Source organism: Malaclemys terrapin, chromosome 1, assembly GCF_027887155.1.
Source record: "Malaclemys terrapin pileata isolate rMalTer1 chromosome 1, rMalTer1.hap1, whole genome shotgun sequence".
NCBI classification, from domain to species: Eukaryota; Metazoa; Chordata; order Testudines; family Emydidae; genus Malaclemys; species Malaclemys terrapin.
The window spans coordinates 339,156,092-339,179,560 of NC_071505.1; the positions used below are offsets into that span (position 1 = coordinate 339,156,092).

The 23,469-nt window shown below is 40.9% G+C and overlaps 1 protein-coding gene across 1 annotated transcript in view; it reads right to left on the reverse strand.

Annotated features, from left to right (window-relative positions):
• The window catches only part of UVRAG (UV radiation resistance associated), a 147,806-nt gene that overhangs the window by 55,878 nt on the left and 68,459 nt on the right, over positions 1-23,469 (reverse strand). The window contains exons 9-12 of the mRNA XM_054015837.1: positions 21,202-21,286; positions 20,622-20,709; positions 19,565-19,625; positions 9,988-10,153 (exon numbers count right to left, since the gene is read on the reverse strand). Of these exons, the coding sequence (XP_053871812.1) occupies positions 9,988-10,153; positions 19,565-19,625; positions 20,622-20,709; positions 21,202-21,286 (400 nt within the window). The remainder of the gene's footprint in view (positions 1-9,987; positions 10,154-19,564; positions 19,626-20,621; positions 20,710-21,201; positions 21,287-23,469) is intronic.

Consider the following 23,469-nt stretch of genomic DNA (forward strand, 5'->3'; position numbering starts at 1 on the left):
TACCCCTCTACACTAATACTGCAATCATGAGATTTATCCCACCAAGTCTCTGATACCATTTCCAGTTCTTCCTGGAAAAGGTAACAACTACAATAATGTATTGAGCATCTCTCTTGTCTTTATGACTTTCCATTAATGTCTGGCTTCTACTAAGTTCTGAGTAGATCATCACAAAGGGACAGCTGCAGACCACTTTAAAAGTGAAAACTGAACATACCTTTGCCTCACAGCTGTTTGTGAATCTCTGTGACTCAGATGGTTTGAACCAGATTTTTTCTCCTTCTCCCATTTCCTCCAACCTCATATCTTCACACGTCTCATGAGGAAGTTAAAAAAAAAAAACAACCTCCCATAGCAGACCTTTCATCACCTTAGATTGGGCAATGCTAGCTATTCACCATTCACCCATCCCTAGCAAGTGCATAAGGCCTCTGCTGAAATATCTTTAAGGACTTTAAATCCATTTACTATTTATTCTGAAGTTCTAATAAAGAAACATGATTGAAGATATTCTCCTTTTACTCCTGGGCATCACATATATTCAGAGAGGAGACAAGTTTCCTTTGTGAACTGTCTAGGAGGTGTAAAGTGTTGTAAAAGCATCCAAACAAATCCAACTGAGAAGTAACTGCAAAAGTGTATTGCACTTGCCTAGCTTCTCACAAGCTACTTTGAGATAAAGAAAGCAAAATTTGCAATTTCAAGTTTTCCCAGGTTGATTTAGTGCTGTGATTACATTTACAGTTTAAAATTTCACATGTATCAAAGTATTAGTTGAATACTTGCAGACAGCAGCAAAATACAAGTTTCACACGTGTACTTCTACAAGAAACAGGCAACAATTGTTTGATACTAATAATCTAGATTGAGCATTTTAAAATTAAGTATGTTATTTGCAAGCTAAGAGAAAAAGAAAATTGAAGAGGTGTATAACCTCCAATTCTGAAAATGTAGGTGGTGCAGGTACAGACAGTTATAATTAAGGTAACCCCAAACCTTCCATTATAAAACTATGTTTTTCCAATTGTTTATAACCTTGCCAAATTTTAATTGCTCAGGCTGACATTCTAATGCTTCCCCCACCCTTTAACATTTCAGTTAAAACAGTTCAGTTGATTCCAAAAAGGCAAAGGAAAATGCATTTTTGCGCCCAGGTGAAAAGAATGTTTACAATCATTTCACTGAGACACACTAACGCCTGCATGCTTTGAACTGCATGTAGGAACTTTAGACGGGGGGGGGGGGGGGGGGGGGAGGGATGGGTGGCGGGAAGAGAGGGGACTGCCTATGTATCACGGATGCTCCTTTTTCAATCAGTGGAAGTTTGCCCAAATTTGGCAAGTTTTAAGCCTCTGGTGCTTAGAATCTGGTAGGTAAATTATCTGAAGAGTCCATCTGCACTGAGCATGCACTATTCCCGCGCAGCTCCTACTTGCCAACCAAGCTGCACATCACCACTCCCTTAGTGACTGAACATGCTCTGCCCAAGGGCTCCATTATCTGTCCTGACAGCCCAGGGCTGATATGCGAGGCACAGGAACTGAGAGCAGGGAAAAAGAAGAACAGGAGTACTTGTGGCACCTTAGAAACTAACAAACAGGGAGACTGTCTTCCCTGTGCTCTCAATGCTCCTCTTGCTGGTGCCCAGGTTCAGCAGGAGAAGCAAGTGTCTACATTCATCTGATGCCAGCAAATAATTAAACTCACTTCGTGTCACTACCCCAGAAGATAACCTACTATTGCTACTAGTTACTCCACTAATTCAAGAGATAGGACTGATGTTGTGTATCTAATGATCTCAACCCATATGGAGGTGGGGCAGGGGGGGAGAGAAGGGGTCAATATAGTTCCACAATATAAAATTTGTTTTTCCAATCTTTTTTAAGCTCGGGAAATTATAGATAAACCGTTAAAATAATGTTAAGGTTGAAAGTCAAGCGCTCAAAAGTTGGGAAATGCCAGAATTAATTGTCTATAAAATCTTTATAGAGCCGCCTTGCACATATACATTTTTATGATAGAGTGTGATCTCATAATTAAAGATTATCTTTTCCAAAGGATCATTCAGTGCACAGGGTGGAGGACGCTTGCTGAAGGGGTAGCTATTTCTTTTTATCCTCATTTGATGTGTGGTCCCAGGCATTATTTACTATATACTATACAGAATTTCCTCATGGGTTTCCTATAGTGCTCTCATCTTACTATTTCCATTCCTTACAAACAAAACAGTCATTAATCTTCACAACACCCAAGCAAGGTGAGGCATTGGTATTTTCTCCCATTATAAACACTGGGAACCGAGGCACTGAAATGAAAGTAAAAATTGACCAGTGTCAAATAATTTTGGGCACCTTTTATAGCACTACATATATGAAGAGTGGCTAGTGCAGAAGGACATACTCTATTCCAAGGAGCCCTGATTGACGAAGTAGGCAGAAAGGGAAGCTTGCACTGGACGACTGGGAAGAAATCCTACCCCAGACTTCCTGCTGCCAGAAAGCCTCCCCAGTGGAGGGGAAGAATGTCACTCCATACTAAAGGCGGGATTGGCTGCAGGCCATCTGATTGCCCTTGGGCCAATCATTTGGCAGAGGGCTAGAAAGAACAGGCTGAGGCTTCAGTACATGTTGCTGTTTGTTGCTAGTGGAAGGAGCAGTCCCAAACAGTCTGAACTTGCAGCTAAGGGGATCGGCCCAGTAAGTAGGCTGGGGCATGACTACGACTAGGATAAGACAGGAGCCTAGACCCAGAAGAGTCCTGATCAGCACAGTAACCACAGGGATGGATGCCTGGTATTGCAGCAGAAGTCTGAACTCAGCAGCCCATGCTCGCACTGTTCCCAAGCACCAGCAACTGCCACAAGGGGTGAAAGGTACCATGTTTAGGATTAAGTCCAAAAGTTCCCCGTCTCAATCAGCTTAGACAGCTTTAACCTGTTCATTAATAGTACCCAGTCTCCAACACCTGAATAGAGGTGTATGTGTGATTTCCTATAGGGTCCCCCCAATACTAACTGAGGGTTTGTCTGTGCTCAGATGTGTTTATTGCTGAGCGCTTTTGTTTCTGGGGTTACTTCCTGCCTCCCTCAAGATGGTGGAAGCGAACCAAGGGGTTTAGGTCTAGTCAGAGCTGAATGGTGCTCTTTAGGCACATGGCTTTGGATTTGGAAACTATTCAATCAACCCAACAGTGCCTTCACCACATAAATATAGAGCAGCGTTCCAGGTGACCTCAGTTGCATGTTATCAACACTTCTGTAAATCAGACCCCAGGTATGTCAACTTAGATTCACTGTGCTCCTCATTTTCAGTGTATGACGTTTCAGCTAATGGAACTTGTCCAGTGTCACCCAAATTCTTTGGCTGAGGCAGGGACAGAATCCAGTTCTTCAGGGTAGCATTCAGCTGCCTTATCCAAGAGACCATTCTTTCCTACCATTCCTTGTCTCATTCACCACACAGCATCCAGCTTCTGCAACAAATGAGACTGGGGTCCTACAAATAGCCTCACTAACTACGCAACCCTGGTTCTCTCCAGAGCACTGTCCATCTTGTGAATGAGACACTATACCATATAAAAACATGAAGAGGGGGAGAACTGAACTGAGGTATCTTCCTTGAAATCTATGGGCTCCTAGCTAGCAAAGGTAGCTATTAGGCTAAAATTGTGGTCAGATGAACTACCATTCATACATGGTAGACTTTTTTTTTTAAATAAAACAAATGAGGCACCTAGATATTATTGCAATCATGACATAATTACAGAAATGAAATCTAAATGCAGGAGCTATTACAAAGAAAAAAACCTCCTGTACTTTTCAGCAAGTCAGGTGCTACCCATCTCTATAAAATCCAGAAGCAGACTAATAAAAGTGTTACATGCAAGTATAAGAATGTGTGACAAATATTAAAGCTATGGATTAAAAGCACACCTACAAGTAGAGGAGAGAAAGCGTTGTGCTTCTATTTCTCATAGTAGTGCCAAGAAGTTTAAATTGGTTATTTATTCAGCACCATCAGCATGGCGGACACTGGAGAGAAGAAAACACCATACTGTCCCCAGAAGCTTAAAATCTTAGACAGACAGTCCAATCCAAATAAACGAAGGATACATAATTTAAGCCCAAACTTCAAGCAGCGTGGGGCTCTTTATTTTTAAGATACTTTCTGTACTTTCAAGAGGACTGTTGAAAGACACTATTGAAGAAATATGTTTTTAAGGAGATATTTAATAAAAACTGCATTCTTTTCTAAAACCATTGAGGTAAGAGTTCTATAAACTGAAACTGAGAAATTTCTATGAGGGAACTTATCTGTTGACACAATATTACAAGGCTAGATGTAATATATGAAGGAGGGAGCAGTTAGAATATATCATGGAAACACCATAACTTTAACACTTCTGTTTATGATTTCAAAGTTGGCTCTTTGTTGAAGACCAGTGGCTGATATTTTCATACTTTATCTCTAGTAGTTGGGGAGATATACAAGTGTTAGGTCAACCCTGTAGCCTCCTGCTTATTTTACAGCTGATCTTTCTTTCAATATAGTGGTAAAGTAGTCTCATACTTTCCTAAGACCATAAGTGGTCTGGATCATCCACTTTAAGAAATAAAATACTTTTATTTGCAATTGCCAAGATGACAAGTGTGTACACATTTTAGAATGAATATTTACCCAAGAGAAACAGGTCTGTCATGTAAGTGTTTAGGTACTATTTACAAAGTTTATTTTAGGAACTTGTAATAAGTATTACTTGCATCCATTAGTTTGCTGTTATAATAAGTTTTTAAATAGACTAAATCCAAAACCACCCAAACCCTTTTTTTTTTTTTTAAATTAGTGTAACAAAAACATCTCCCCTATCCTTGAAACAGAACCTTTTAAAAGCCCTTCATTTTGATACTACAGGCAAAGTTTCAGGCCCAAATAAAATATGAATCTAAATTAGAACCACTTCAAGCCAAATATTTAATAAGTCACCCTAAATGTGATGCCAACAAGAGGTGCTATGTATTACATCTGCCAAGTATGAAGAAAGCCATGCCAGAATTACTCAATAGTACCTTGCACTGAAGTTGAACAACTGTCTTTTAATAAAAGCCTACTAAAACACACTAAGTGTTGGATTCTGTTGCACATTTAATCACCATGTATTTCAACTAGACATGTATGAAAAGGAAGCAGCTAGAGCAGAGGGAAAGCAACTGCAAGTTAAGATACTAAAACTAACTATAGTGCCACCAGCTACCAAGACTGCAGTGCCTAGAAAGATGGCAGGACAGAGAGGTCTCATCTATTCTTAATCTGCCCCTCTAATACTGGAAACTGACTCTTAGGACCTCAGACAGAGCCAACCGAGGAGGAATGGAGTTTACTGAATATGTTGGGAGAAGGGTTAATACCAGAGGGTGTTTTTGGAGTACTGCAAGCTAAATCTCTCCCTCTTTGGAAATGTATTGTGGAACATAAAAGTGTTGAATTCATGAGGGCTAGGGGAAAAAAAAAAAATCATTTAGATAAATAATCTGATTGAGTATAACTGGCTCAAACTCAAAATACCGTGACCTGAAGAACTTTAAGTCCTATTGGCAGATATTTGAAGGATGGAAGGAAATTGGTTTAGACTTTAAACACAGTTCTCCCCACTTGCATGAGAAATCTGTTGAAAGCCAGCTCCAGTATTTGCTTCTCAACCTTAATTAAAATCTGGATAAAGGATGGTTGTGTGGTTAAAAAAATTAGAGTAGGACTCAGGAGATCTGAATTCACATCAGGCTTTGTTAGACTTCCTGGATGACCTTGGGCAAGTTACTACACCTGTATCACTCCCTTTAACTGTAAAATGGGGATAATTAATTATTCTTCTCCCACCCTTTGTTTAAATAGCAAGATCTTTGAAGCAGGGTCTGTCTTTACTAAGATACACAGTGCCTTAGCACAGTAGGGACCATCTATCTTAAATATACGGAAAATAACACAGCGGGGCTATCCAATAAGTTCTTGGACTGCATTGCAGACAACTTTTTAGTTCAGAAGGTTGAAAAAACTACTAGGGGGGAAAGCTGTTCTAGACTTGATTTTAACAAATAGGGAGGAACTTGTTGAGAATTTGAAAGTAGAAGGCAGCTTGGGTGAAAGTGATCATGAAATCATAGAGTTCACAATTCTAAGGAAGGGTAGAAGGGAGTACAGCAAAATAGAGACAATGGATTTCAGGAAGGCGGATTTTGGTAAGCGCAGAGAGTCAATAGGTAAGGTCCCATGGGAATCAAAACTGAGGGGAAAAACAACTGAGGAGAGTTGGCAGTTTTTCAAAGGGACACTATTAAGGGCCCAAAAGCAAGCTATTCCCCCGAATAGGAAAGATAGGAAATGTGGCAAAAGACCTCCTTGGCTTAACCATGAGATCTTGCATGATCTAAAAAATAAAAAGGAGTCATATAAAAATGGAAACTAGGACAGATTACAAAGGATGAATATAGGCAAACAACACAGGAATGTAGGGGCAAGATTAGAAAGGCAAAGGCACAAAATGAGCTCAAACTAGCTACGGGAATAAAGGGAAAAAAAGACTATCAATACATTAGAAGCAAGAGGAAGACCAAGGACAGGATAGGCCCATTGCTCAGTGAGGACGGAGATACAGTAACAGGAAACTTGGAAATGGCAGAGATGCTTAATGACTTCTTTGTTTCGGTCTTCACCGAGAAGTCTGAAGGAATGACTAACAGAGTGAGTACTAATGGGAAAGGGGTAGGTTTAGCAGATAATATAAAAAAACAACAAGTAAAAAATCACTTAGAAAAGTTAGATGCCTGCAAGTCACCAGGGCCTGATGAAATGCATCCTAGAATACTTAAGGAGCTAATAGAGGAGGTATCTGAGCCTCTAGCTATTATCTTTGGAAAATCATGGGAGACAGGAGAGATTCCAGAAGACTGGAAAAGGGCAAATATAGTGCCCATCTATAAAAAGGGAAATAAAAACAACCCAGGAAACTACAGACCAGTTAGTTTAACTTCTGTGCCAGGGAAGATAATGGAGCATGTAATTAAGGAAATCATCTGCAAACACTTGGAAGGTGGTAAGGTGAGGGGGCCAGCATGGATTTGTAAAGAATAAATCATGTCAAATCAATCTGATAGCTTTCTTTGAGGGGGAGGGATAGCTCAGTGGTTTGAGCATTGGCCTGCTAAACCCAGGGTTGTGAGTTCAATCCTTGAGGGGGCCACTTGGGGATCTGGGGCAAAAATCAGTACTTGGTCCTGCTAGTGAAGGCAGGAGGCTGGACTCGATGACCTTTCAAGGTCCCTTCCAGTTCTAGGAGATGGGATATCTCCATTAATTTCTTATTTCTTTGATAGGATAACGAGTCTTGTGGATAAGGGAGAAGCGGTGGATGTGGTATACCTAGACTTTAGTAAGGCATTTGATACGGTCTCACACGATATTCTTATCGATAAACTAGGCAAATACAACTTAGATGGGGCTACTATAAGGTGGGTGCATAACTGGCTGGATAACTGTACTCAGAGAGTAGTTATTAATGGTTCCCAATCCTGCTGGAAAGGTATAACAAGTGGGGTTCTGCAGGGGTCTGTTTTGGGACCGGCTCTGTTCAATATTTTCATCAACGACTTAGATATTGGCAGAGAAAGTAAGCTTATTAAGTTTGCAGATGATACCAAACTGGGAGGGATTGCAACTGCTTTGGAGGATAGGGTCATAATTCAAAATGATCTGGACAAATTGGAGAAATGGTCCGAGGTAAACAGGATGAAGTTTAACAAAGACAAATGCAAAGTGCTCCACATAGGAAGGAACAATCAGTTTCACACATACAGAATGGGAAGAGACTGTCTAGGAAGGAGTACGGCAGAAAGGGATCTAGGGATTATAGTGGACCACAAGCTAAATACGAGTCAACAGTGTGATGCTGCTGTAAAAAAAGCAAATATGATTCTGGGATGCAATAACAGGTGTGTTGTGAGCAAGACACAAGAAGTCATTCTTCCGCTCTACTCTGTGCTGGTTAGGCCTCAACTGGAGTATTGTGTCCAGTTCTGGGCACCGCATTTCAAGAAAGATGTGGAGAAATTGAATAGGGTCCAGAGAAGAGCAACAAGAATGATTAAAGGTCTTGAGAACATGACCTATGAAGGAAGGCTGAAAGAATTGGGTTTGTTTAGTTTAGTTTGGAAAAGAGAAGACTGAGAGGGGACATGATAGCAGTTTTCAGGTATCTAAAAGGGAGTCATAAGGAGGAGGGAGAAAAACGTGTTCACCTTATCTTCTAAGGATAGAACAAGAAGCAATGGGCTTCAACTGCAGCAAGGGAGGTTTAGGTTGGACATTAGGAAAAAGTTCTTAACTGTTAGGGTGGTTAAACACTGGAATAAACTGCCTAGGGAGGTTGTGGAATCTCCATCTCTGGAGATATTTAAGAGTAGGTTAGAAAAATGTCTATCTGGGATGGTCTAGTCAGTATTTGGTCCTGCCATGAGGGCAGGGGACTGGACTCGCTAACCTCTTGAGATCCCTTCCAGTCCTAGAATCTATGCATCTTGGTTGGAGTCTGGAGCTCTCCCATACTACTAATATTTACATACGAATTTTGTTTAATGTGTAATCCACACACTAAACTATGGCTTGTTAAAAAAATTACAATTCCAATGAGTTTAGTGTCAATTTGGATACACTCCTCACCCCCTTCTCCCCTCCCTCGTGCCAATGCAGACAGTTTGTCTAGACAATCATGCATCCGAAGAAGTGGGCTGTAGTCCACGAAAGCTTATGCTCTAATAAATTTGTTAGTCTCTAAGGTGCCACAAGTACTCCTGTTCTTCTTTTTGCGGATACAGACTAACACGGCTGTTACTCTGAAACTTGTCTAGACAATGTTTCCTAAGTGCAAGCACAGAAGCATTCCCCTTACCCTTTTCTTCAATCTTGCCTAGGTGCTACAACTCCATTGTTATCTGTATGTGCTGACTACAGAATGAAGAGCACTAGTGTCAGTAGTTCTGTAAGTTTTACTTTGCAGCTCAACAGTACACAGAAAAAAGAGCAGACCATTTTATTACCCTTAAAGTTTATATGCTCAAATATAAAGTAATTATGTGAAAATTCACCTTACATGTCTATAGCCATAATGTTGACCCACAATATATACTAATGCAATATATTATATATTCTACGTAGTTCAAGGTAGACTTGTATTTGTGATGTGTATGTTGAGAAGTTTCGTATATACACCTTGTGAGTCAAGGGTACTGTTGCTGTTTGTGCAAGGTGAATTTTCACGTCAGTGTCATTACCTGAAAGTATCCCGGGTCAGAGAATTCACGTAAGTGACTTCTTTAACTGGCCATTTTCTGTCATTAGTGCTTAGGTTTTCTAATGATAATACTGTAGTTACCTATTTCACTAAGAGTTATATTACCTCAGCAACCTTGACTAAGACCGTGTGAAAGAATTGCAGGAATTAAGATTCTGATGGCACAGAATAGTGACTAAACAGACATTAATAATAATAAAACAACAGACATTTGTTGTATTGAATCCATTGCTGGTTACAAAGCACTGAATATGGATCAAACTAAAATGCAAAAATATCCTAAAACTTAACATTGACTGTGATCTGTCTGGTCTACATATGTAACAATGAAGTTTCACCACACAAAACTGAAATTTAATAATAATAATAATAAAAAAAAGTAAAGGAAGTGCCTCTTTGCACCCCTAAACTAATACAACTAGAATAGTCTAGTTTATGTAACTTCAAATCTAGTTTAAACTAGTCTGCTACAAATTTCAACCTAATCCGATTTACATGGATTCAGACACCACAATGGAAATTGCATCCTTGACTTGGGCACTAAAAACAACCTACTTCAATATCAACTACTGCAACTCCATCAACCTTCTTGCCCAGTCAAGATGCCGCATCTTTCTCAGAAAGTACATATGAAGAGGACATACTTACTCGCGCTCTTTCTCTGTCAGTTTGTCGTTGATATTATCTTTGATTGCAGATCTAGAACCTTTGTGAATTATGGGATACCTGAGTGGCACTTGTAGAAAGAAGGAAATCATTGAGACCAAGTGTGCAGTGTAGCCCAGGGCAACAGCAATGCTTCCATCATCTTTTGCTGTTAATGAAAAAGTAACTTATTTACCCAACTGAACTCTACTGATATGGTAAATATTTTAAAGCATATTAATGAAAATTTAGCGTGAGAAGGGTGTCCATATTACACAAACAGTAAAGACTTAAACATGATGAAAATAATATTTATTAAATGATTTAACAGCTGCACACTTAATGAAAAAGATAAAATAAGACTGCAAGCATCTTACAGAAATCTTAGTGGTATTAAGCTTACTCTATCACACATTACAATGCATGGTTCTGACATGTTTATGATGCGATGATAGCACATTTAAGCATTCAATAATAGATACTGCATTTCCAATATAGTGTTTAAACATTTTTTAAAATAGTGGTTGAGGCACTATATTCTGATGCTAATGGTAAAATCCTCTCCTGGTTTTAAATCCGTTTGTTATCCCTAGTCCATTACTTGTATCTCGTGTTGAAAGGTGACACCAGATAGGGGATAGTTTGAGCCTGCAGTTTAAGACGTACTCCAATACTTTCAAACTGGAAAGGAAATAGTTTTCAGCTTCAAATGGTAACTGAAAGGTGTGGAGGGTTTTTTGTTTGTTTGTTTTTTATAAAGGCTCCCTAGACCAGAGTTCAAGTCTTCAGAGGTCTGCAATTCTCTGGCTGAAGCGGATGACCTCACTAACACCTACAGCAGAGAAAGAAGCTTCATTCTTACATTGCTTTAGGCATTAGTGAGATCACCAACTGCTGGGCAGGGAAATTGAATCCCAGGGCCTGAACTCTAGTCTTGGCCAGTAACGGGAGGAACTGATTTTTAACCATTGTTTTAGAAGGTTAAAGTTTCACATTTATTCAGCAAATGACTGGGGATATGAAATTGTGTATTTAAAAGTTAATTTACCTCCAGTGAAGATTTATTTATGGCTCTTCCACCCCACCCTCTAACCCCTTTTCTACAAAAAGTTATTAACCTTTTAATATGCATCCGAAGAAGTGGGCTGTAGTCCACGAAAGCTTATGCTCTAATAAGTCTCTAAAGGTGCCACAAGTACTCCTGTTCTTTTAACCTTTTAAAGTAATTTTTAACTTTTCATGCTGTACCTTCATCCTGTTTTCTAGCTTATTAAAAAAAAATACATGTGAACCTATGAATAGCTGGAAAGAAGTTATAGCCAGCCCAAATCCCTTCCAATGACAACAGAAATTCTAGTGAAACTAACTGAAATATATGAGGACCTGAAGGAAAAACACGAATTTAAGTCCTCTGTGATATCTATGAAATCATACCTTGGCTCTCAATAAGGCAATTCATGACACACAGGTTTAAAAAATAACACCCATTCCAAGAAATTATTCTGTACAAAGGGATTCAACTCTGCAGCAAACATAGGTCTCATTACAGTAGAGCTCTAAGGTCACGGACTTCTGATTTTATTTTTAACCTAATTGTCCACGAACATTCTATGCTAACATGCAAGGAATCAGATAAAGTTAAAAAATATCAATATTTCATTTTTTCCACTCAGTCTGTAGTAAGCCACAGGGCAGGCAGACTAATTCCTTGTGACAAACTTGAAAGGACTCAGTCTCTCTGGATAGCACCAATAAGTTATGACTAAGGCTACGATTTTGTTACCGCTTCCTGGTGACCTGTCCCTGACTTTTACTAAAAACATCCCTTACAAAATAGGGAGGGAGGAGGGTCAAGCACCCTGCCCCCCCACCCCGCAGCATCTGGGAACTGCAGGAACCCCCATTGTCCAGTGTCTGGGAGGAGTCTAGCTGCTGCCCTGTGGGGCTGAAGCTGGGGTGGTCCCCCCACCACCCTGCGGGGCTGAGAGCTGCAGGGAAGCTATGGAGGGCACCCATGCCAGCGCTGAGCAGCTCTGGGGTCCCTCTGCCACCGGTGGCAGCAGCTGGGAGCTGTAGGGGGACCCATGCCACCCGCGGAGGCTGGGCTGCTGCAGGAGGTTCCCCTGCTGCTGGCAGCAGCTAGTCAACTGCGGGGCCCCCCCCAATGTCACGGAGGTCACTGGAAGTGACTTCCGCAACCTCGGTGACATAATCTTAGCCTTAGTTATGACAATCTAAATTGACACAAAGGCACTTTTAAATTTTTATAAGCAAGACAGGATTGTAGAACAAGGACTATGGCCCATATTTAGTACAATTAGTGAAGAAATACTAGGTTTGCACCACAGCTGGTAGCTCTCTCTCATTTCACTTGCGTTTTTCTGACATTTTAACTCAAACATATTAATGAGTCATCTCATCAAATATGCTAGGATTTAAACTAAATCACTTGTGCCCTAAAAAATTAACTACTGCATTATAGGCTCTAGATTTTAAAAAGCTAGTTGTTTTAGCAAACAGAAGCAGCAAACTGGAGTTTTGCAAGAGCATTCTCCAGGTGAAGGAGGAGCGACTACATGACTCTTGGCTGAATTTGCCGTCAATTTGTTCGTGTGCCTGCTTGACTGGAGTTTATAGCGTGGTCTGTTTGGGGGAGGGGGCTGTGTGCTGAGCCCAGAGGACCTGCTGGGCAAGGGTTAGAGCTTCTTACAGAGGCTCTGGCCTGCCATCCTTTGATTCCTAGTTCCTTAACAAGAAGGCAAGGCTACTCCGGAAGAATAGGGGGTTATATTTAAAAAAAAAAAAAAAAAAAAGAGACCCCGCCCCCACACACACCCCAAGTGACCAAAGGAGCTAGCAACCAAGAGCAGTAAACACAGGAGTTTTGAGACAGAGCATGAGAGCCAGGTACACCTAACATTCTTTAAACGTAGGCGAACAACCCGCCCTGCAAACAAAAGAATAAAAATAATGCAGGCAGAAGGCTAGCAGTGGAGAGGGGGCTGTCCAGTTTATTGCACTGAATGTAGCATGTATGATTACATGTGGTGTATGTATGATTTAGGGCAAACAGCTCATGACCCTCAGAGACTACATACAGGCTCCTGAGACCACAGTTGTTGAACTGGAGGAGCTAAGGGAGACAGAGCTACATAGGAGGAGACTTTCTGGGATGCAGTAGAGTAGTTCCACCCCCAGTCTGACAGCCTCTGTGCTGTTGAGAAGGATGAAAGTCTCAGGGAAGGAGATCATCAAACAGGAGGGGAGGGAAACAACCCCATAGTTGGGACCTGCCTTCCATATGACATCATGATATTCTCTTGCACTGAGAATACCACTCCAGGGGAGGGGACCCCAGCTATTAGGAAGAGACAGATAATAGTAATGAGGGATTTGATTATTAGAAATATAGATAGTTGGGTTTGTGATGACCAGGAGAATCACAAGATGAATTGCCTGCTGGGTGGGGAGGTTGCAGTGCTAGGGAGGACCCAGTGGTCGTGGTACACGTAGGTTGCAATGACACAGGGAAAGGTAGGAGAATGTTCCTGGAGGCTAAATTTAAGCTGCTAGGTAAGAGATTAAAGTCCAGGGCCTCCATGGCAGCATTCTCTGAAGAGTTTCCAATCCCATGAGCAGGGCCAGTTAGATGGGCAGAATTGCACAGTCTCAATGGGTGGATGAGATGAAGATGTAGGGAGGAGGGGTTTAAGTTTCTTAGGAACTGGAGAACCTTTTAGGAAAGGAGGAGCCTATACAGGAAGGATGGGTTCCACCTAACCCAAAATGGAACCACATTGCTGGCATGTAGAATTAAAAAAGTCAGAGGGGTTTTTAAACTAAGGGCTGAGGGAAAGCCGAGAAGTATGGAGGAGCACGCTGTTCAAGACATTCCTTAGGGAGGATCCATTAACAGGGATTCTCAATATCCTGGTTGAGAGGATGAGAGGAGAGGAGTTGATAGAGTACAGGTAGGAGCAGAAGAGAAATGTCAAATGAAAAAAAGTTCCATTCAATTGCATCACATGTAAGCAGACAACTAAATATCAACAAATTTTATAAATAAATAAATACTTATACACAGGTGTTAGAAGTCTAAATACAAAGATGGGTGAACTTGAGTGTCTGGTATTAAATGAGGATATGGATATACTAGACCTAACAAAAACTTGATGGAACAATGATAATCAATGGGACACAGAATATATAGGAATGACAGAGTAGCTCATGCTGGTGGAGAAGTGGCACTATATCTGAAAGAAAACACAAAGTCTTAAATGAATTGAACAGTACCATAGAATCTCTAATATAGAAATTCCATGTTTGAACAACAAGAGTACAGCAGTGGGAATATATTACCAACCACCTGACCAAGATGGTGATTGTGAAATGCTGAGGGAGATTAGAGAGGCTACAAAAAAATAGAAAACCCAGTAATAATGGGGGATTTCCACTACCTCCATATTGACTCGGTACATGTCATCTCAGGAGGGGATGCAGAAATGAAATTTCTAGACTCTATTAATGACTGCTTCCTGGAGCAGCTAGTCCTGGAACCCACAAGGGGAGAGGCAATTCTAGATTTAGTCTTAAGTGGCACACAGGATATGGTCCAAGAGGTGAAATAGCTGAGCCACTCTGATAGCAACCATAATGGAATTTAACATTTAACATTCTTGTGAGGGGTAAAGTACCAAAAAAGGCAGAAGCACTATAATAGAAGCTCAAATTAAATGCATACCCCACATAAATAAAAAAATACTAAGAGGATAAAAAATTGCCACCATGGCTAAAGAGTAAGAGGCCATTAGAGGCAAAATAGGTCATCCTTTAAAAATTGGAAGTTAAAGACTACTGAGGAAAATAGAAAGGAGCATAAATTCAGGAAGGTGTAAAAGTATAACTAAGCAGGGCAAATTAAGAATTTGAAGAACTACCACCAAAAGACGCAAAAAAAAGTTTAAGTACATCAGAAGCAGGAAGCCTCCAAACAACCGGTGGGGCCACTGGACAATCGAGGTGCTAAAAGGAGCACTCAAGGAAGACAAGGTTCATTTAACTTCTCCGCAGTGGCCCTTTGCACCCGACTTCACTGCAGAAGATGTGAGGGAGATTCCCACACCTGAGCCATTCTTTTTAGGAGGCAAATCTGAGGAACTGTCCCGCACTGAGGTGTCAATAGAGGTGGTTTTGAAATAAAACTGATAAATTAAACAGTAATAAGTCTCCAGGACCAGATGGTATTCATCCAAGAGTTCTGAAGGAACTCAGATACGAAATTGCAGACCTGCCACCTGTGGTATGTAACCTATTACTTAAATCAGCCTCTGTACCACATGACAGGATGCCAATTAAAAAAAAAAAAAAGGACTCTAGAGGTGATCCTGGTAATTACAGACTAGTCAGCCTAACTTCAATACCAGGTCAACTGGTTGAAACTATAGTAAAGAACAGAATTATAAGATGTATGTAGCGTAGCTGCAGACAAGTCAGTCCCAGGATATTAGAGAGATAGGGTGGGTGAAGTAATATCTTTATTGGACCAACTACTGTTGGTGAGAACGACAAGCTTTCAAGCCACACAGAGCTCTCTTTCGGGTCTGGGAAAGGTATCTGAAGGTCCCAGCTAAATGCCAGGTAGAACAGATTGTTTAGCATAAGTAGTTAGGGACCATATTCTAAGGGTTCATTCAAAGTAGAGTGGCCCATTAATACCTCTGCAGTCACAGGCCTGCAAGAGGGGGTTATAGCAGGTTACAGATTGTTGTAATAAGCCATAAATCCAGAATCTCTGTTTAGTCCATGATTTAGTGTCTAGCAGAGAGTTATGAATTTAAGCTCCCAGACTTGTCTTTTGAAAGCATTGTGCAGGTTTCTTTTGAGGATGAGGACTGATGAGTCAGATGTAGAGTGATCACTTTGTGGAAGTGTTCACCCACAAGTGAGAGGGAGTTTTTGTTTTAAAATCATTTTCTTGCGACGGCTCATTTGAGAGCAGAGTAATTGTCTGGTTTCACCCACATAGTTGTTATTGCGGCATTTAGTGCACTGGATGAGATATACCACATGTTGTGATAGGCATGTGTAGCGTCCATGGTTCCTGAAAGGTGTGTTGTGGTGGGGCGTTGATCATTGCAGCAGATACACAAACAAAAAGGAAGAAATAGTTACTCACTCTGCAGTAACTGTGGTTCGAGATGTGTCCCCCTAAGGGTGCTCCACTCTAGGTTTGCTACCGCCCCTTGCGCCTTTGATCGGACATTTCTCATAGCAGTGTCCGTTCAGCCTGTGCACACGTTAGGCAGCCTCATTCTCTGCTACAGAACTTTGCGGTAGAGAAGGAACTGAGGGTGGTTTGCCCATGCAGTGTTATAACATGACCGCATGGGGCACAAGATTGACTAACATGCATGCACCCATAGAGACTACTTGAGGTAGAAATAGTTTTTCCACACAACATACAGTCAACCTGTGTAACTCGTTGCCAGAGGATGTTGTGAAGGCCAAAAATATAACTAGGTTATAAAAAGAATTAGATGAGTTCGTGGAGGATACGTCCGTCAATGGCTATTAGCCAGAATGGACAGGGATGCAAAAACATGCCCTGGGTGTCCCTAAACCTTGGACTGCCAGATGCTGGGACCGGACAAGAGGGGATGATCACGCGATGAATTGCCCTATTCCGCTCATTCCCTCTGAAGCATCTGGCACTGGCTGCTGTCGGAAGACAGAATACTGGGCTAGGTGGACCACTGGTCTGACCCACTATGGCCATGCTTATGTTTATTACAGTAACTCCTCACTTAAAGTCGTCCCGGTTAACGTTGTTTCATTGTTACGTTGCTGATCAATTAAGGAACATGCTTGTTTAAAGTGATGCAATGCTCCCTTCTAACGTCATCTGGCAGCCGACTGTTTTGTCCACTGCTTGCAGGAAGAGCAGCCCGTTGGAGCTAGCTGGTGGGGGCTTGGAACCAGGGTGGACCGGCAGCCTCCCTATCAGCTCCCCGTTCCCCTAAGTTCCCTGTGCAGCAGCTGCCCAGCAGGCTAGCAATTGCAACTGTCCCTCCCCCCACTGCCATATGCTGCTCCTGCCCTCTGCCTTGGAGTTGCTCCCCAAGACTCCTGCTTGCTGTGCGGAGGGGAAGAAGAGGGGGGGCTAATGTCAGGGTGTCCCCCTCCCCCCTGCTCCTGCACCCTGCTTACCCCATCTTCCATAGAGCAGAGGGGACACACATGACAGGGCTCAGGACAGAAGGGGCTTGCTAGCAGCAGCAGCTGCGGTCTCAGCAAGCTGATCTAATTAACAAGGCAGTGTACTTAAAGGTGAAATGCGCATCTCTCTCTCACACACTCACTCACTGTGTGTGTCTGCGATGCTCTCTCCCCTCCCTCCATTCCTGCTGCCTTGTAGACTGAGAGTTAACCCTTGAGGGCTCAGCCAATTGCTAGTTCATCATTTAGCAGTAAGGCATTCCCTGGAAAATATCCCACCCTCTGACTCCTCCACCTCAACCAAGCTTCACAATCACCATCACGGGGTACCAGTATTAAATTGTTTTTTTAAAACTTATACTGTGTATGTGTGTATAATATAGTCTCTTGTCTGGTGAAAAAAATTCCCTGGAACCTAACTCCGCATAAGAATTAATGTAAATGAGGGGAATTGGATTCACTTAACATCGTTTCACTTAAAGTGGCATTTTTCAGGAACATAACTACAACGTTAAGTGAGGAGTTACTGTAGTTGAATTCATGTTTTTATTTTCCTCAGGCAACACCCCTACCAGACTGATCAAAAGGAGAGGCAAGAGTTCCTAAATGTAATTAATAATTTAGTCATTCTAATTTTCAAATACTTGTATAGATAGAGGCAGGCATACAAAGACAAAAAACACCTGCCATACAGAACATCTGCAGATGCACTTACGATATATTATAAATATTGACATAAAGGCAACTGAAATAGCATTGCCATAACAAGATAGGGATGTATGCATTTGATGCAGCCTATTTGGTGTAATATTGTTTAAATGAATAGATACACAGGTAGCTAGTATGGGGGTTTTTTTAAAAAAAAACAGGTAAACATACTGAAATCTAGAGCTAAAATATCTGTGTGGATATGCACAAAGAGGTTAGTGAGTATATAAGGATTAACCAGGACGTATGGTGTCAAGTAATTTTAGCTCAGAATTCAATTTCTTGTATATGTCCCCATCACAGTAATATTTCAGCACCTCCCATGAGCCAAAAATAACATTTCCTTCTAGGTTTATCTGTTTATTGCATGTTGTGAGTAACCCAAAGTTAGTTATTTTTGCCTGATTAAAAGTAGGATTTGCTCCATTTTGTGCCTCACAGGGGGTTGGATTTTAATCACTCATGGTCTGAAGCATTTCCTGGCACCTATTAAATACCATAACTAGATATTGTTCTGTTTAAAATATTCTTTCAGAACGTGGAGGCTTGGAGAGAAGCAGCTCATAGCATCAAGGGATTGGTCTTTACCCAACAATATCCAAAGTCTTCTGCAAGATTGGGGTTGTGGTGACATTTGAGTCTGCGGGAAGTCCCAGAAGGACTGTCGTGCACTATTTGTGTCTCCAGCAGAAATTAGAGGTGGAGTTAGTTTTATAGGAGATTACTGGGGTGTAAAAGCATAAAAAGCAGACACGACAAACCCACGGGGGGAGGGAAAAAAAACCTGCAGAAACTGGTTGTCTTAACTGGCTTGTAAGTTGCTTGTTGGCTAGTTTTTGGCTTGCTGCTTCTTTTTTTTGATCAGCTCCCAGCAAGCAGGGCAAGGCAGGGAGAGAGTCAGGGGTGCACAGCGGGCCCACCACAGTCCCACACCGCATGCCGGGGGAATCTTGTCACAGAGTATTGGGGTTCTTGGGGATTGGCTCTTTTTGGCCTTGTTTGGAAGTGGGATTAGCTTGATTTTTGGTTTATTGTGAAAGTCGGGGTGCTTATTTACCACATGAAAACTGGCAAATGTGATAAAAAGATAATCTTCAAAATGATGTCACCATTCAGTCTTCACCATGAATAGAATTTCAGGGGAAAGTTGTCTATCCAGTATGAAACCTCAAATTTAGGCAAAACAACTGAAATTATATTTTGATCAGACTGAGGTTTCATTTTGAAATTTTGAAACATTTAGATGTCAACCTTTATTGTTTTTACTTTTTAAAAATAAAGTTGATTTGAAATTAAAAAGTTGTTTTGAACCAAAAAAACCCAAAAAATTGTGTTTAGAAAATGATGAAATGGTATATTCTGACAATTCTGAAGGTTTCCCAACATTTGTTCTGAGTCAAGAAATTCACTCGAATCAACCCTTTTCTCACAAAAGCAGTTTGGTTGTGACAAATCAGCTTTTTCAGTGACGAATGTTTAATCAAAGTCCCAGCTAGTTCTACTCAGAGGTGAACAAGGATTAGATCAGAACTATCTGCTTGTCTAAATTTTTTCAGTCTCCAAAAGTGGACTATGATTCCTAAAATGGTAAGTCTGCCCTATGAGATGTTAAAGTAACATCACAACTCTAGGTACTAAATGAAAAACATCCAGCTACCTTGAAAGTCTTCAGAATTAGGCAGCTTGACTCCGCAGACGAAGTAATCCTTTTGATCGTTCTATGGATTTGAAAACAGCAGAAAATGAGAATGCGACATGGTACATTTAAAAATAAGACAAAAGTTGCAAATTCCAAGCAAAAAACTTAGAGGCATGTTAAAATCAGACTACACAGAGACTTTGTAAAGCATCAGTTAACATAGATGAAAAAATTCAAAATTAAGAAAATCCAGAATAATGTCTCTCACTCTACATTAAATTTAAAATATTTTCAGAAGACTAACTCTCAAACAGGAATGCATTCACTTTCATTCAACTGAACTTACAAAATCTTAAACATATGTTGAGCAAAGAATTGTCGATCTCAATCTTCTGATGAGCATTTTTTTTGCCCAGTATGTTAGAAGTTTAGCTAAGTAGTGAAGTCTGGTAAGATTATTATCAGCTACTCTGTTGTGTTCTCACTATCAGTTTTACTTGCCATTTCATATGCCACCACAAGAGGTCCAAGTTTAAGTTACCATGGGGTGGCGGCAGTATCCTGTTACAGTGCAGCACAATAGGGTCCTTTCCTTGTGTCATTTACAATCTAAGTTAGACAAATAATTCAGTGTGAATGATGACACAGCGACTGTCCAAGCATGCACCAGGCCTTCTTTGGACTTATTTGCCTGACTACAGTGGTGGCAACAATTAATTCCCAAAGAAATTGCTGGAGCAAGACAAGGGAAGAGAGGTAGAGTAGGGGCAGGCTGGGATGTGTGATGAGAATAGGGAGAAGTTCTGTGGCAAACATTACCAAATCGGAACGCCAGTGACTGAAAGAGAAAGGGGCAGGAACACAAGAGTAGATTAAGTCCCTGCCAGACAAGCTCACTGTCAGATTCAAAGTAAGAAATATCAGAAAAGAAACAGGAGAGAGAAATTTACATGAGCATGGAGCTGAACCGTGTGGGAGAGAGAAGCATTTTACTCAGAAGGCAGCTAGAGAGCACATCTGGCAGACAAAAAGTTCGTTCTAGTTCAGCAGGTTTCTTAAGGTGTTAGAAACTTACCAAATCAATAGAGTAAATATAAGAAAGTTCTGATAACAACTGCCTGCATCGAATGGTCAATTGTGCATTGGTCTTCAAGAACAGTTCTCTTTAGGGGGAGAAAAACCACAATTGTTAGTGACCTCAAACTCTTTGCACTATCAACCCCCATCAATCCCAAGAATCACACTCCCCACCTTGGCAAAAAAGAAAGCCCCAGATAACTTTGCAGTTGGGAAGATAATTATAGAAAGCAATGCTGGCCTCTATTGCTTGCACCCTTTTCAATTTTGAGAGACCAGTTTTGTGTGTTATAAAGCAATTATTTATATTATAACTGCACCTAAAGGCCCCATCATCTTATGCACTGTATACACACAATCCGTGTCCCAGAGTGTTTACAAGCTAAACAAGACAGGAGGAGGGTGCATAGTTACATATTTTACAGATGAGGAAACTGAGGCAGAGATTCAGTGACTTGCGCAAAGTCACACAAGAATTGAGGGAGACTATTTCGTGATTCTAGTCCAAATGCCTTAATCACAAGACCCTCTTTCCAATTACAGATTAAAAAGATGAATGGAATCATGGATCCCTTTACCTCTTAGCAGTGCATTCTTTTCTCAACTCATGCAGGGATTCTTTATGCATTTGAAGCCTCTGGTATTCAGTCTCAAATGCCTTTTCTAGAGAACAGAAATGATTAGAAAAACGATTTAACAGCATTGTATATCCAATGAATTGACACAAACTTCAGTGCTAGAACACTTCTAAAAATTAGATACAAGCTTTACAAGTTTGTGATACTGTCTCGCATGACCTTCTCATAAACAAACGAGGGAAATACAACCTAGATGGAGCTACTATAAGGTGGGTACAAAACTGGTTGGAAAACCGTTCGCAGACAGTATTTATCAGTGGTTCACAATCATGTTGTTCTGTTCAATAGCTTCATCAATGATTTAGATAATGGCATGCAGAGGACACTTATAAAGTTTGCAGACAATCCCAAGCTGGGAGGGGTCGCAAGTGCTTTGGAGAATAGGATTAAAATTCAAAATGATCTGGACAAACTGGAGAAATGGTCTGAAGTAAATAGGATGAAATTCAATAAGGACAAATATAAAGTACTCCATTAAGGAAGGAACAGCCAGTTGCACACATACAAAATGGGAAATGACTGCCTAGCAAGGAGTACTGCGGAAAGGGATCTGGGGGTCATAGTGGATGACAAGCTAAATACGAGTCAACAGTGTAACGCTGTTGCAAAAAAAAAAAAAAAAAAAAAAAAAAGCGAATCTCATTCTGGGATGTATTAGCAGGGGTGTTGAAAGCAAGACATGAAGTAATTCTTCTGCTCTACTCAGGCCTCAACTGGAGTATTGTGTCCAGTTCTGGGCACCACATTTCAGGAAGAATGTGGACAAATTGGAGAGAGAGTCCAGAGAAGAGCAACAAAAATGATTCAAGGTCTAGAAAACATGACCTATGAGGGAAAATTGAAAAAAATTGGGTTTGTTTAGTCTGGAAAAAAAAAAACCCACAGAGGAGACTGTGATGGGCTGAATCACAGAAACCCCCTTGGGAGCTGCCACCTAATGTACCAAGACTACCCCTGCTCCTGTTTTCCCTGCCAGCTCAGGACTCCAGCACCCTGTCTTGCTGAGCCAGACGCTCCCGTCTGCTCCAACAAAGACCCAGGGTTGGAATCACTTGCCCCAAAGCTGTAGGTTTACCTGAAAACAGCTCACAGAAGTGTGCTTGTCTTTAGCACTCACAGGCCCAACTCCCAATGGGATCTAAATCCAAATAAATCCGTTTTACCCTGTATAAAGCTTATGCAGGGCAAACTCAAATTGTTCGCCCTCTATAACACTGATAGAGAGCTATGCACAGTTGTTTGCTTCCCCAGGTATTAATACATACTCTGAGTTAATTAATAAGTAAAAAGTGATTTTATTAAATACAGAAAGTAGGATTTAAGTGATTCCAAGTAGTAACAGACAGAACAAAGCCAGCCACCAAGCAAAATAAAATAAAATGCGCAAATCTATGTCTAATCGAACTAAATACAGCTAATCTCACCCTTAGAGATGCTTCAGTAAATTTTTTCCTCAAACTGGACACCTTCCAGGCCTGGGCACAATTCTTTCCCCTCGTACAGCTCTTGTTCCAGCTTAGGTGGTAGCTAGGGGATTCTTCATGATGGCTCCCCTCTTTGTTCTCTTCCACCTCTTTATATATCTTTTGCATAAGGCGGGAACCCTTTATCCCTCTGGGTTTCCACCCCACCCCCCCCCCACTGAAAAAGCACTAGGTTAAAGATGGATTCCAGTTCAGGTGACATGATCACGTGTCACTGCAAGACTTCATTACCCACTTGCCAGCACACACATATACAGGAAGACTCACAGGTAAAACACAGCCATCTGCAGACAATGGTCCTGGTTAATGGGCATCATCAAGATTCCAAACCACCATTAATGGCCCACACTTTGCATAATTACAATAGGCCCTCAGAGTTATATTTTATATTTCTAGTTTTAGATACAAGAGTGGTACATTTATACAAATAGGATCATCACACTCAGTAGATTATGAGCTTTGGAATGATACCTTACAAGAGACCTTTTGCATGAAGGATATTCCAGTTACATTATATTCACTTATGTTTTTATAAAACCATATAGACTGCACAACGTCACAGGGACATGATAACAGTTTTCAAGTATGTAAAGGTTGTTACAAGGAGGAGGAAGAAAAAATGTTTTTCTTAACCTCTGAGGATAAGACAAGAAGCATCGGGTTTAAATTGCAGCAAGGGAGATTTAGGTTGGACATTAGGAAAAACTTCCTAACTTGTCAGGGT